The 14,593-nt window shown below is 45.4% G+C and overlaps 1 protein-coding gene across 3 annotated transcripts in view; it reads left to right on the forward strand.

The window, feature by feature from the left end:
- The first annotated feature begins 11,219 nt into the window (after positions 1-11,219).
- The window catches only part of LOC132392920 (natural resistance-associated macrophage protein 2-like), a 60,674-nt gene continuing 57,300 nt past the window's right edge, over positions 11,220-14,593 (forward strand). For 2 of the 3 annotated variants that reach the window (XM_059967508.1, XM_059967509.1), the window contains exon 1: positions 11,231-11,308. In XM_059967508.1, the coding sequence (XP_059823491.1) occupies positions 11,281-11,308 (28 nt within the window). In that variant the 5' untranslated portion in view covers positions 11,231-11,280. Of the gene's footprint in view, positions 11,309-14,593 lie in introns of all 3 variants that reach the window. The other variant, XM_059967507.1, reaches the window with a different exon arrangement.

Genomic DNA, 14,593 nt, shown 5'->3' on the forward strand with positions numbered 1-14,593 from the left:
CAGTCATCCGGTACAATGCCAGAATCTATCAATTCTTGAAAGATCATTGTTAATGCCTCCACAATCTCTCCAGCAACTTCCTTCAGAACATGAGGGTGCATTCCATCAGGCCCAAGAGATTTATCCACCCTCAGACCATTGAGCTTCCTGAGCAACTTTTCAGTAATTCTCACTGCACAAACTTCACTTCGCTGACACTCTTGAATGTCCAATATACTGCAGATGTCTTCCACTGTGAAGACTGATGCAAAATATGCATTTGGTTCCTCTGCCAGCTCTGCGTCTCTCATTACAATATCTCCAGCGTCATTTTCTATTGGTCCTATATCTACCCTCAACTCTCTTTTACCCTTTATATACTTAAAAAGGCTTTTAGTATCTTTTGATATTAGTCACCAGCTTCCTTTCATAATTCATCTTTTCCTTCCTAATGACCTTCTTAGTTTCCTTCTTCAAGATTTTTCCTTTATCTTCCCACTAGCTTTGGCTTCCTTGTGGGCCCTCTCTTTTGCTTTTACTTTGGCTCTGACTTCACTTGTCAGCCACGGTAGTGTCCTTCTTCCATCCAAAAATTTCTTCTTATTTAGAATATATCTGTCTTGCACTTCCCTCATTTTTCACAGAAACTCCAGCCATTGCTGCTCAGCTGTCCTTCCTGCTAGTGTCCCTTTCCAGTCAACTTTGGCCAGTTCCCCTCTCATGCCATTGTAATTTCCTTTATTCCAATGTAATGCTGACACACTGGAATTTTGTTTCTCCTTCTCAAATTTCAAAGTGACCTCGATAACATTGTGATCACTGTTCCCTAAGGGTTCCTTAACATTAAGCTCTCTTATCACCTCCGGATTATTGCACAACACCCAATCCAGTACAGCCGATCCCCTAGCTGTTCTAAAAAGCCATCCCTCAGACATTCTACGAATTCTCTCTCTTGAGGTCCAGTACTGGCCTGGTTTTCCCAATCCACTTTCATGTTAAAATCCCCAACGATTATCATGACATTGCCCTTCTGACACGCCTTTTCTATCTCCTGCTGTAATTTGTAATCCACATCCCGGCTGCTGTTTGGAGGCCTGTATACAACTGCCAATAGGGTGCTTTTACCCTTTCAATTTCTTAACTCAACCCATACAACTGTACAGCTTCTGATCGTATGTCATCCCTTTCTAATGATTTAATATTATTTCTTGTACACAGGGCCACACCACCCCCTCTGCCTACTAACCTATCTTTCTAATACACCGTATATCCTTGAACATTCAGCTCCCAATGGCAGCCATCCTTTAGCCAAGTTTCAGAGATGTTATACTTGCTAATCTGTAGCTGAATTTCAAGACTGTCCATTTTATTTCTTATGCTGTGTGCATTCAAATATAACACTTTCAGTTCAGTATTCGTTGCTTTCTATTTTAACTGCACCACACCTCTTTTTGACTGTAAATTATCCCACTGGCTATGATTAAGCCTCATTTCCTGCCTGTCCTTTCTATAATCTCTGTTGTATGCTATCTTTGATTGATTTCTGTTTTTCGCTTCCTCAGTCCTGCCAAATTAGTTTAAACCCCCCCCAACAGCTCTATTAAACCTGCCTGCCAGGATATTGGACCCCTTTGGGGTCCTTTTTGTAAAGGTCGTACCTCCCCCAGAAGAGGCCCCAAAGCCCTGCCCCCTACACCAGTCTCTCAGCCACACATTAATAGGCCTGAACATGCTATTCTTGCACTCGCTAGCACTTGGCACAGGCAGCAATACTGAGATTACTACCCTGGAGGTCCTGCTTTTCAGCTTCCTACATAATTCCCTGAATTCTCTCTTCAGGACCTCCTCCCTTTTTTCTACTTATGTCATTGGTACCAAAGTGTATCAAGACTTCTGGCTGTCCATCCCCTCCCTTCAGAATACTCTGCACCCAATCCGAGACATCCAGTACCCTGGCACCTGGGAGGCAACACACCACGTGGGTATCTCTATCAGGCCGACAGAACCTCCTGTCTGTTCCCCATATAACTCTAAGTTTTCCTTCCTCACTATCCACTCCCTCACCAATTTTGGCATTGTCTGCAAACTTAGGAATTCTTGTCCAAATCGCTAATATAGATGATAAACAAAAGTGGTCCTGGCACAGATCCCCGTGGCACACCTCTGGTCACAGGTCTCCAGTCAGGAGAATGAGCCTCCACCACCACAAATGAAAAGGGAAATATTGAAGAGGAACCTGAGGGGAACTTCTTCACTCAGAGGATGATGAGGGAGTGGAACGAGCAGCCAGCGGAAGTGGTAGATACGTGTTGGATTCCAACACTTGGAGAAGTTTGGATAAGTACAAGGATTGGAGGTCCAGGTGCAGGCTGATGGGATGAAGCAAAATAACATGGACTAGATGGAGCGAAGGGCCTGTTTCTGCACTATACTGCTCTGTGACTCAATGACTATGGCTACGTCTTGGTTGAAGTCCCTCAGGACCTGACGACTGGTCAGCTGCAGTTCTAACTGCTTGTTCATTCCCACTTGCCTGGTGATTATAAACTTCCTGAGTCCCCGCCCCCCCCCCTTTCCCTTTCAATTCTGGACGTACAACTGTTTCTGGGTTGTCACTTGTAAAGTGCACAGTGCAATCAGATTTAAAATGCCGCTCGACGGTCTATGTTCCGTACATCTGCAGCTATCTTTATTTGGATGAACATGGAACAGTACCGCACAGGAGCAGGCTCTGCTGCCTTCTTCCTGGACATGCCCCCTCCACATCTCTTCCACCAGCAAGGAGGTAGGGGAGCTTGAGGACACACACTCAATGTTTTAGGAACAACCTCCTCTCCTGTGCCGTCGGGTTTCTGAACGGTCCATGAACCCAAGAACATTACCTCACTAGCAAGAGGAAGTCTGCAGATTCTGGAAATCCGAGCAACACACACAAAATGCTGGAGGAACGCAGCAGGCCAGGCAGCGTCCACGGGAAAAAGTACCGTCGACGTTTCAGGCCGAGACTGACACGACCTCACTAATTTCTTTTTCTTTTGCACTATCTATTTATTTTGTAATTTTATCATAATTGTTCTGTCATTGCATAGCACTGCTGCCACAAAACAACAAAGTGCAAGTTCAGGTTTATAGTCATTCAATCATGCACATGACCATAAGACATAAGAGTAGAATGCGGCCATTTGGCCCATCGAGTCTGCCCTGCCACTTAATCATAGCTGTTGCTTTATTTCCCCTTCTGAGCCCCACTTCCCGATAAATTACATATAGCTAAATGAGACATTGCTTTGCTGGGGCCAAAGCACACAACACATAGAGTATATACAGACACAGAATAATATTAACACACACCCTGAGTGACGTGGCCTGAAGATGGACAGGTTGACATAAGATGCATGTTTCTGGAAGACAGTTTGATGTTACTGGCACTGTTATAAAAGAAGCAGTCCTATCAATATGTGAAACTGCTGCAACACAGGCTGAGAAGTGACCAGTGAAGGATGTGTGTGTGTCCGTGAGTTGGGGGTTGGGGTGGAGTGGGGTGTGACAGGGCATTCAGACACTGCTGGGTAACAGTGTTTCATGTCCTACAAGGCAGCGATAATAAACTGGATTGTGACCCTGAGTGTAATCCCACCTGCCCTGTCCGCTGCCCGTTCACGTTGCTGTCAAAAGTTGCTGTTCTCTCTGCCTCCATTACCTCCCCTGGCAGTTCGCTGCAGGTGCTTCACCACCACCGATCCTTTCATCGAAATGGGATGAGCTGTGCTTTACTTACCAGTGCGCTGTGAACTGCCGTCGGCAACCGGCTCTCCTCTGGTCCTCAGCAGCAGCCTGGGCTGCCAGGCTACCCGATGCCATTTACAACAGCCCTCCTCCTTCCAGTCTACAGACTGAACTGCAAGATGACTGACACAGTCCGTGACTCAGCAAAGCTCACACTTGGGTGAAAGATACCGACACTGTGATTAGTCAGCCGTGGGTCACCGTGATGGGCATCCACTTAGAGTCAGAATCAGATTCAGATTTAGATTTATTAATCACTTGTACACAGTGCAATGTATCATTTCCGCTGACAACCACCACAGCCTGAGGATGTGCTGAGGGCAGCCTGCCAGTGCCGCCACACAATCGGGCGGCAACATAGCATGCCTACCACGCTCGGCAGAACAACACAGAACTCAAGTAACGAAACAACAACGGCAAGGCAAACCCCTTTCCTCACTCCCATCCTCCGACAGACACGGATAGGCCTCCAACTTCAGGACAGGGCCTGGGCCTCCGGGTTTCAGCTGTTCGACTTCTGGACTTGGGCAGTATTATATATACCTATTATATGTTTACTGCTGTCTTATACGTGCCTTGTTCTGTGTGTGACTGTTGGGTCTGTGAACACTGTTTCGTTTGGCTGTACTCATGTATGGTTGAATGATAATTCAACTTGAACTTTAGCTGGAGCCTTTCAGTCTTGTTCGACCATTCATCAGGCCCCAGAGGCTGAGAGGCTATCTTAGCACCATCTTTCTGCACTGTCCATTAACTCATTTAACATCCAGAGGTGGAGCCGCCTTTGTTTTCAATTAGCAGACTGCCTCCACAGCCCTCAGGGTGGAGAATTCCAAAGACTTAAGGTTTATTTATACTTCTGCGTCAAATGAACGCCATAGGTACAGCGTAGCCGCATAACCTACGCTGTACCCTACGCCAGACCCTGATGCGCACCTCTCCAAAAATGTAACTGTGTGTCGCGGCGACGCAGACCGCAACAACTGTGATTGGTCCGCTTGGTAGCATCACATTTCCTCCTGTCTATAGGCATACTGTGTGTACACTGATGCGAAATAAACGGTTGGAGACGATGAACCAAATCGTCAAATCTACCTGCCGACATCCGAAAATATTTGAAATGCATTTCCTCGTCCATGTCTCTCAGCGGCCGGACAAGCACAGAAATTCACCCTCCCTCTGCCTCAATCCATTCAATGGCCGTACACACCATCTCCTCCGACGTCTTCTCTCTTTTCTGCGCTGCAGTAATTTCAGTAAGAGTAACCCTTGTTCAACATTTATCAGCTCCAGCTCCAGCATGATGCGCTCAGTCGCCATTGTTTGAAGTACACAAAGAAATTCTACACAGAGGCAGAGAAACCTCACCGCCAACTATTGCTTTTGCAGTGAATTGCAGAGCGACGCAAACACACCAACGCACAGGTATAAATGCTCACAGTGGCGCAGGCCACTTACGAATGCTGTGGAGTAGGCTACTACGAGAAGTATAAATCAGCCTTTACATAACATTGAATAAAAAAATTCGTCCTGATGGCACGACTTCGTTAAGAGTTACAGGAGGTTTTGAATGTTGCCAAAGACACTCGCAATTTTCTACAGATGTACAGTGGAGAGCATTCTAACAGGTTGCATCACCGTCTGATGTGGAGGGGCCACTGCACAGGATCAGAAAAAGCTGCAGAAAGTTGTAAACCCAGCCAGCTCCATCATGGGCACTAGCCTCCCCAGCAATGAGGACATCCTCAAACAGAGATGCCTCAGACAGGCGGCATCTATCATGAAGGACCCCCATTACCCAGGACGTCCTCTTCTCATTGCTACCATTAGGGAGGAGGTACAGGAGCCTGAAGGAACACACTCAAACATTCAGCAAGAGCTTCTTCCCAGCGCCATCAGATATTTGAATGGATAATGAACCCATGTACGCTACCTCACTATTTTTTCTCTTTACCTGTTCTCTTTTTGCACTGCTTATTTAATTTAAGTATAACTTATTGTCAGTTATAGTTTTTTATGATTAAGTACACAAAACAACAGATTTCACGACATATGCCAGTCATTTTAGACCAGCTTCTTATTCTGGTTTTAAAAGTCTGCCTTCTTGTTCCAAGACAAGGATACAATCTGCGTCCCGGTTCTAACACCGTGAATCCCTGACCTACAGGGTTTCACCAGGGGAAACATTCGCTCCACTTGCATCTGCTGATCCCTGAGAGAACTTTGCTTCTGATGTGCTTCTTATTTTTCATAAGACCATTAGACACAGGAACAGAATTAGGCCATTCGACCCATCGAGTCTGCCCCGTCTTTCCATCATGGGTGATGTATTTTCCCACTCAACCCCATTTTCTTGCCTTCTCCCTATAACTTTTGACTTGATTCTTACTAACCAAGAACATATCGAACTCTGCTCTAAATATAGCCAACGACAGGGAGGTAATCACCCCAAAGCTACAAGAAGTGACTGTCAGGAGAGGGAAGGGAGAACGTCAGGTAGTGGAGAGCACCCCTGTGGCTGTTCCCCTCAACAATGAGTACTCCACTTTGAGTACTGTTGGTGGTGGGGAATGACTTACCTGTGGGAAGCAGCAGTGGCCGCGCCTTTGGCACTGAGTCTGGCCCTGTGGCTCAGAAGGGCAGGAAACTGAAGAGAATGGCAGCAGTAATAAGGGACTCTGTAGTCAGTAGGACAGACAGGTGCTTCTGTGGATGTGAAAAGGAGAAACCGGTAGTGGTTTTCCTCCCAGGTACAAGGTTCATGATATTTCTGAACGCGTCCACAGTATCCTGAAATGGGAGGGTGAGCAGCCAGAGGTTGGGGTACATATTGGTACCAACCGCACAGGTAGAAAAACGGAGGAGGTTCTGAAACCCGATTACAGGGAGTTAGGAAGGGAGGAAGGACCTCGAGGATAGTAATCTCAGGATTGCTGCCTGTGCCACGTGATGGTGAGGATAGGAACAGAAAGCGGTAGTGGATAAGTGTGTGGCTGAAGAATTGGAGCAGGGGGCAGAGATACAGGTTTCTGGGTCATAGGGACATCCTCTGGGGCAGGCACGACCTGTACAAAAGAGACGGGTTGCCCTAAATCTGAGGGGGTCCAATATCCTTGCAGGCAGGTTTGCTAGAGCTGTTGGGAGTGGTTTAAATGAATATGGCAGGGGGATGGGAACCAGTATGATTGAGCTGAGGATGAGCCTGCAGGTTTACAAGCAGATAGAAACATAGAAAACATAGAAAGCCTACAGCCCAATACAGGCCCATCGGCCCACAAAGCTGTGCCAAACACGTCCCTACCTTAGAAACTACCTGGGGTTACCTATTTTTCCCCTCTATTTTTCTAAGCTCCACAAACCTATCCAGGAGTCTCTTAAAAGACCCCATCATATCCACCTCCACCGCTGTCACTGGCAGCCCATTCCCCACACTTACCACTCTCTGTGTAAAAAACTTACCCCTGACATCTCCTCTGTACCTATTCTCCAGCACCTTAAAACTGTGCCCTCTCATGCTAGTCATTTCAGCCCTGGGAAAAAGCCTCTGACTGTCCACGTGATCAATGCCTCTCTTCATCTCATACACCTCTATCAGGTCACCATAAGGGTGAAGAATGCAGGACTGAGAGTGCGTATTTAAATGCACGTAGCATTCAGAATAAAATGGACAAATTCGTAGCCACCTTATTAGAGATTGGTTGGTATGACATTGTGGGCATCACTGTTGTGGCTGAAAGAAGGGCATAACTGGGAGCTTAACATCAAAGGATGTACTTTGTACTGAAAGGACAGGCAGGAAGGCACAGGTGATGGTGTGGTTCTGTTGGTAAGAGATGGAATTACATCTTTAGAAAGAAGTGAAATAGGGTCAGAGAAAGTTTAATCTTTGTGGGTGGAGTTAAGAAACTGCAAGGGTAAAAAACCATTATGGGAATCATATATAGGCCTCCAAATAGTAGCCAAGATGTGGGGTAAAGATTGCAAAGGGAACTGGAAAAGGCATGTGAAGCAGGTGATGTCACAATTGTAATGGGGGACTTCAACATGCAGGCTGGTGTCAGATCACAACAGGGGGCATTTGTTGAGTGCCTAGGACAGGGGTCAGCAACCTTTACCACTGAAAGAGCCACTTGGACCCGTTTCCCACAGAAAAGAAAACACTGGGAGCCGCAAAACCCGTTTGACATTTAAAATGAAATAACACTGCATACAACGTTTTGTTTTGCCTTTATGCTATGTATAAACAAACTATAATGTGTTGCATTTATGAAATTGATGAACTCCTGCAGAGAAAACGAAATTACATTTCTGCATGCAACAAAAACATTTTGAACTCCGAAAAAAAGACGTTGGGTTGAAAGTTACTTTTAAGTAAAATACTCAATGTCTATTTGAGTCCTTCTTGTATTTATGAAAAACGCCGAACTTAAATTTTCCGCCAGCAGCAAACCAAAAATAACGTCAGCCAGCTGTCAGCCTGAAAAATAAAAGGACTATTTCACTGAACAATGAAAAAATATGAATATACATAAAATAATAGGCAATTAAAATATTTATCATACCTGGTTAATGGGATTTCTGCTCCTGGACCTCAGTGCACAGCGTCTGCACATCAGGGCTGTATGACGTCACCTTCATCTTTACACAGGATCGCAAGCTGTCATCTGTGAGGCGTGCGCGATGTTTGTTTTTAATAAAGTTCATGTTGGAGAACACCTGCTCACTTACATATGTGGATCCAAAGATCGACAGGACTCAAAGCGCATACTTTTTAATGTTTACATAAATGTCGGGCATAGCATTCCATGTTTCGAACACAAGTTTTTCAATATCACTCCATTTGTGTTTCTGAGCAAGAACGGCCTTCTGACGGGCAACATCTTCAAGGTCTGCTGTCAAGCGTCTAAACTTGGACACCCATATGTCTTTGTCGGCTATGTCGGCCAGTTCCATCTCAAGATCAGGTTGACTCACACCTGCCAATGCAGTCGTATTCAGTAGGGAAGGATCGATGCTTAAGGGAGTGACCGGGAAGGATAATGTGTTTTTTTCCTCTCTGAACTCACAGAAGCGTTTCCCAAACGATGTTTGCATTGCGATGATTGCAGAATGTAAATACTCCGAAATTATCATGTCGTGACCTTGTTTGAACTCTCTCAAATTGGGGAAGTGAGACAAAGTGCCTTTCTGTAAATCTCTGGCAAGCAACGTCAACTTGCGCTCGAATGCCAAAACATCCTCCAACATGTGCAGGGCTGTGCGTCCTTTCCCCTGAAGAGCTGTGTTCAGCGTGTTCAGGTGCGCTGTCATGTCTACCATGAAGTGTAGCTTTTCCAGCCACTCTGGCTGTTCCAGCTCAGGAAAGGTGAGCCCTTTGCTGCCCAGGAAAGTTTTCACTTCTTCCAGACACGCGACAAAGCGTTTCAGCACCTTCCGTCTGGACAGCCAGCGATAAAAACACGTTGTAGCGGTGTCAGTAAACTGCAGTCAAAGATAGCTTTATTCGAACTAAACAGCCTTGCTTTTAAGCCTCCCTCAACCCAGCCCCCATGGACGCAGATGCTGCAAAAGACGCGTACTCACAAACCCCCGTAGGCTATCTCCCTTAGCCGGAATGCTGGCTAATTGTGAGCCGTTTCGGATGTGGCAGGAAATGTGTCGCCACACTTAGATTGTACAAGATCACCATAATCTTCAAATTTAGAATTACATTTCAAAAGCTAACAAACTAACATAAAATACATTTTAATTAAATACTGACCAATTATTTCCCAAAGCCACAGGGAGCCGCAGCACAGAGGTGAAAGAGCCACAAATGGCTCGGGAGCCGCAGGTTGCCGACCCCCGGCCTAGGAGATGGCTTTTTAGGGCAGCTTGTGTTCGAGCTTACTTGGGAAAGGCTATCTTAAATTGGGTGTTGCGTAATAACCGAGATTTTATTAGTCAGCTTAACGTAAAGGAACCCTTGGGAGGCAGTGATCATAATATGATTGAATTCATACATCATTTTGAGAGGGAAAAGCAGAAGTCATATTGATGCACCATCAATAACTCTCGGAGACGTGAGGTGAGATATCGGCTTTTATTGGCTGGAAGAAAGAACAAGCAGCAAATGACCACCACACTACACCTTGGAGACCGAGGCTGGGGCTGTGTCTCCAATCGCCTTTATACTGGGGTCTGTGGGAGGAGCCACAGTCTATGTGCAGTCAGCAGTGGGGGCGTGTCCAGACAGGTATGTGTAGTTCACCACACATGCGTATCAGTATCACAATGGAATAAAGGGAATTACAGAGGCTCGAGAGAAGAGCTTGCTTAGGTGGATTGGAGGAGGATACTGGTGGGGATGACGGCAAAGCAGAGATCGCTGAAATTTCTGGGAATAGTTGACAAGGCACAGGGTAGGTCTGTCCTACAGAAGTTGTTCTCAAATAGTGGGTATGCAACCATGGCTGACAAGGGAAGTTAAGGATTGCATAAAAGCCAAGGAAAGGGCATACAAGGTAGTAAAAGTGAGTGGGAAGTTGGATGATTGGAAAGCTTTTAAAATCCAACAAAAGGCAACTAAAAACACTATAAGAAGGGAAAAGATGAAATATGAGGGCAAACTAGCCAATAATATAAAGTTTTTCAGTTACATATAGAATAAAAGGAAGGTGAGAGTTGATATTGGACCACTGGAAAATGATGCTCATGAGGTAGTAATGGGGGACAAAGAAATGGTGGATGGAATTTAATGCAGATAAGTGTGAGATGTTGAACTTTGGGAAGACAGGCCAGGGTAGGGCTTTCATGCTGTTGTGCTGTTCACTTTTTGTTTTAATTCTTGTCTTTGTGGTTACTGTTATTCAATGACTGAATATCCTCATTGCATGACCCAGCCATTTGGTATTCCTCACTCATCATTCCCCAATCTGGTTCCCCTCTTGCCACTTCTCTTCTCCTCCTCAACTCCCCTTGGTTACACTCCTCCTTCCCTTTCTCCGATGGCTCACTCACCTTTCCTATCAGATTCCTTCTTCTTCAGCCCTTCACCTTTTCCATCTGTTCCCTCACAGCTTCTTACTTCATCCACCCTCCCTAATCATCAACCTTCCCCCTCACCTATCTTCTGCCAGCTTGTACTCATCCCCCTACCCTACCTTCTTATGCTGGGTTCTTCCCCCTTCATTTCCAGTCCTGATGAAGGGTCTCAGCCAGATGCATCGACTGTACTCTTTTCCATAGATGCTGCCTGACCTGCTGAGTTCCTCCAGCGTTTTGTGTGTCTTGCTCTGGAATTCCAGCATCTGCAGCCTCCCTTGTGTTTGTACTTGACACTGTTCTCATTCCCTGGATTTCTCGTTACATGACAAACCAGTTTGTGTATTGAGATCAGCTCTGAACAACCACAGATCATATGCTCTTCTCTCAACTTCCTCAAATCAGGCCACGGAAAATCATCACCACTCAGACAAACAGATGCCTGGAACGTGCTGCATCAGAAGGTTTCACTCTCAGAATAACAAGTGAGTGATGGACGCTGCAGAGAAGACCAGCAACGGTAAGTCAGATGACAGAGCCCACTCTGATAAGAAACAGGAGGAAGCCTGGAAATCCAGAGTAACACACAAAATACTGGAGGAACTCAGCAGGTCAGGGAACATCTATGGAAATGAATGGAAAGTCGATGTTTCATGCTGAAACCCTCCTTCAGGATCTGCTGAGTTCCTCCAGCATTTTGTGTGTGTTGCCCACTCTGATAACACATTTGTATGTTGCCTACTTGTCTTTGATTTCCTGAATGCCTGCACGAAAATGTATCACAAGGTGGTACACAGTGGCCTCTTTATTAGGTATGTCTTTTACCAAATAAAGTGGCCTCTGAGTGTACGTCAGTGATCTTCTGTTGCTGTTGAAGGTTGAACATTTTGTGCATTCAGAGCTGTGCTTCTGCTGTAACACGTAGTTGTTTGAGTTACTGTTGCCTTCCTGTCAGCTTGAACCAGGCTGACCATTCTCCTCTGACCTCTCTCATTAACAAGCCATTTTCCCCCCACAGAACTGCTGCTCACTGGATGTTTTTTTGTGCAACCTCCTCTGTAACCTCTAGAGGCTGTTTTGTGGGAAAGTCCGAGGAGATCAGCAGTTTTAGAGATACTCGAACCGCCCCATCTGGCAGCAACAATTATTCTGCAGTCAAAGTCACTTAGATCACATTTCTTCCCTATTCTGATGTTTGATCTGATCATCAACTGAATCTCTTGACCATGTCTGTATGCTTTTATGCATTGAGTTGCTGCCACATGATTGACTGATCAGATATTTGCATTAATGAGCAGGTGTATAGGTGTACCTAATAAAGTGACCACTGAGCATATATGAAAACGTAAATGTATATCTCAGCAACGTAGACCGTAAAACTAAAGCTTATGATGTTGTTCTGACATTACTCAATGTAACTCTTCCCTCCCACAAAGACCCTATCATTTTTCTATCATCCATGTGGCTAAGAGTTTTTTAAATGTCCTGAATGTGCCTGCCTTGACCACATGCCCCGGCAGCGAGCTCCATGCACCCACCACTTTCATAATAAATTTTTACTTTGAACTTTGAGTAAAAGTCAAACTCGACATGGTGGTATAGATGTCAGCACAGTGGCATAGTGGTTAGTGTAATAACTGATAGGCGTTCAGTTCCCAGTGCCCTCTGTAAGGAGTTTGTATCTTCTCCTCGTGACCGTGTGGGTTTCTTTCCACATTCCAAAGGAGTATGGGTGAGGGGTAGTGAGCTGGAAGCCTGCTGTGTTAATACTGGAGTTGTGGCAACATTTGCGGGCTGCCCCATAGCTCAATTGACATGGATTTGATTTGACAAAGTTGACATGTTTCACTGGATGTTTCAGTGTACGTTTGACAAATAAAGCAAAACTTTAATAGTGTAATTAGCCATGGCCAATCAACAATCAGCAGAACACCCACATGTGTAAACATTAACAATCAAACTTAAATAAATGTGACCATGAACTGATTAACTAATTATCAGCAGAACAAGGTGAGCGGGAAAGGCCTTTTATCGGATGTTGTGCAGGGGCAGTTGGGGCATTACACCTGAGAGAGATTTGTTGAGAAGCTGGATAGCTACAGGGAAGAAGTTTTGGAGATGACGTGTAGTCCTGGTGATGATAGACTTGTAGCGTCTCCCTGATGGCAATTTGGTGAATTGGTGCCTGTTAAGGTGAGTGGAGTCAGCAGTAATTTTTTCAGCTCTTCTCTTCGCTCTGGCAACAAACAGATCTTTTAATGTTGGTAGCTGACAGCCGATGAACTCTGCTGAGTGGATCACTCACTGAAACCAAGACTTGGAGAGGGAGGAGGTGGTGGGGAACAAAACAGTGACAGAGGTGATCACAACACTCTCAACGAAGGCTGAGTAAAAATTCATTAGGATATGCCTGAGATGTTAAATTTCCTAAGCTGGCATTGGAGACAATCTACATGTCCCGATACAGTTTGGCCCTCACGCTGCAGCAGGAGTTGCCATTCAATGTTGAACTCAGCGTAGGACTGCCTTAGGAACTCCAGCTCTGGCTTCCAAAATTGCTCACTATCCTCCAAATGTGCTCTACCCAATGCCTTACAAAGCCTCAGCATTACATCCTTGATTTTGGATTTTAGTTCCCTTGAAATGAATGCTAACATTGCATTTGCCTTCTTCACCACCGACTCAACCTGCAAGTTAACCTTCAGGGAATCCTGCACGAGGACTCCAAAGTCCGTCTGCAACTCTCATTTTTAAATTGTCTCTGTTTAGAAAATTGTCTTCACCTTTATTCCTTCCAGCAAAGTGCTTGACAATACACTTCCCTACACTATATTCCATCTGCCACTTCTTTGCCCATTCTCCCAATCTGCCTAAGTCCTTCTGCAAATGCCCTGCTTGCTCAGCACTATCTGCCCCTCCACCTATCATCCGCAAACTTGGTAACAAAGCCATCAATTCCGTAATCCAAATCATTGACATATAACATGAAAAGAACTGGTTACATATCGACCTCTGTGGAACATTGCTAGTCACCAGGAGCCAACCAGTATAGCCCTCTTGTATTCCTACTCCTTCCTTCTTGCCAGTCAGCAAATCATACTTCGTACTCAATTCAATGTATTGCACTAATAATTAGAGTTTTATAGAGTTGCAACATTACTTCACGGCTCTTGAATTTAATCCCATAACTAACGAAGGCCAACACATGGTATGATTTCTTAACCAGCTTGCGAACCATCTAAATGGGGGATATCCCCAGCAGCTCTTTAAATGTAAACGTTGTGCAGGAGCAGCATTCTCTGGTACATTCACTGATCATGCCATGATGTCTCAGCAGAATCTGTTCCTCTGTGTGCGAAGGGTCAGTCAGCTACATCTCACAAGCTGCCTTATGAAACAGCAATGACATGAGAGGCAACCTGACTAACTCATCCCCCAACCACTATCGTCCCATCCAGTCTGAGTCTATCTTTAGCTTAGTTTCGACAAAACTGATGGCTGAGTATCGGTGAAAGTTGCTCTTTCACATTGTTGTGTCCTCTGAAGGGAACTGAAGCAACGGAATTGGAAGCAGGGCATCAGGCCTGTCACCGAGGCCACGGAGCCACAAAGCCAGACAGCCTACAGCAAGGCCTTTGGCCCACCAGGTCCGTACCAGCCAGTCCTTTATACTATCCCTATATATACTATACTCTACTTGACCCTATTAACTTCCTCACCTACAGACTGGGGGAAATAAAGCCATAAGGCATAGGAGCAGAATTAGGCCATTCAGCCCATTGAGTCTGCTCCACCATTTTATCAT

Source organism: Hypanus sabinus, chromosome 4 (genome assembly GCF_030144855.1).
Source record: "Hypanus sabinus isolate sHypSab1 chromosome 4, sHypSab1.hap1, whole genome shotgun sequence".
Taxonomy (NCBI): domain Eukaryota; kingdom Metazoa; phylum Chordata; class Chondrichthyes; order Myliobatiformes; family Dasyatidae; genus Hypanus; species Hypanus sabinus.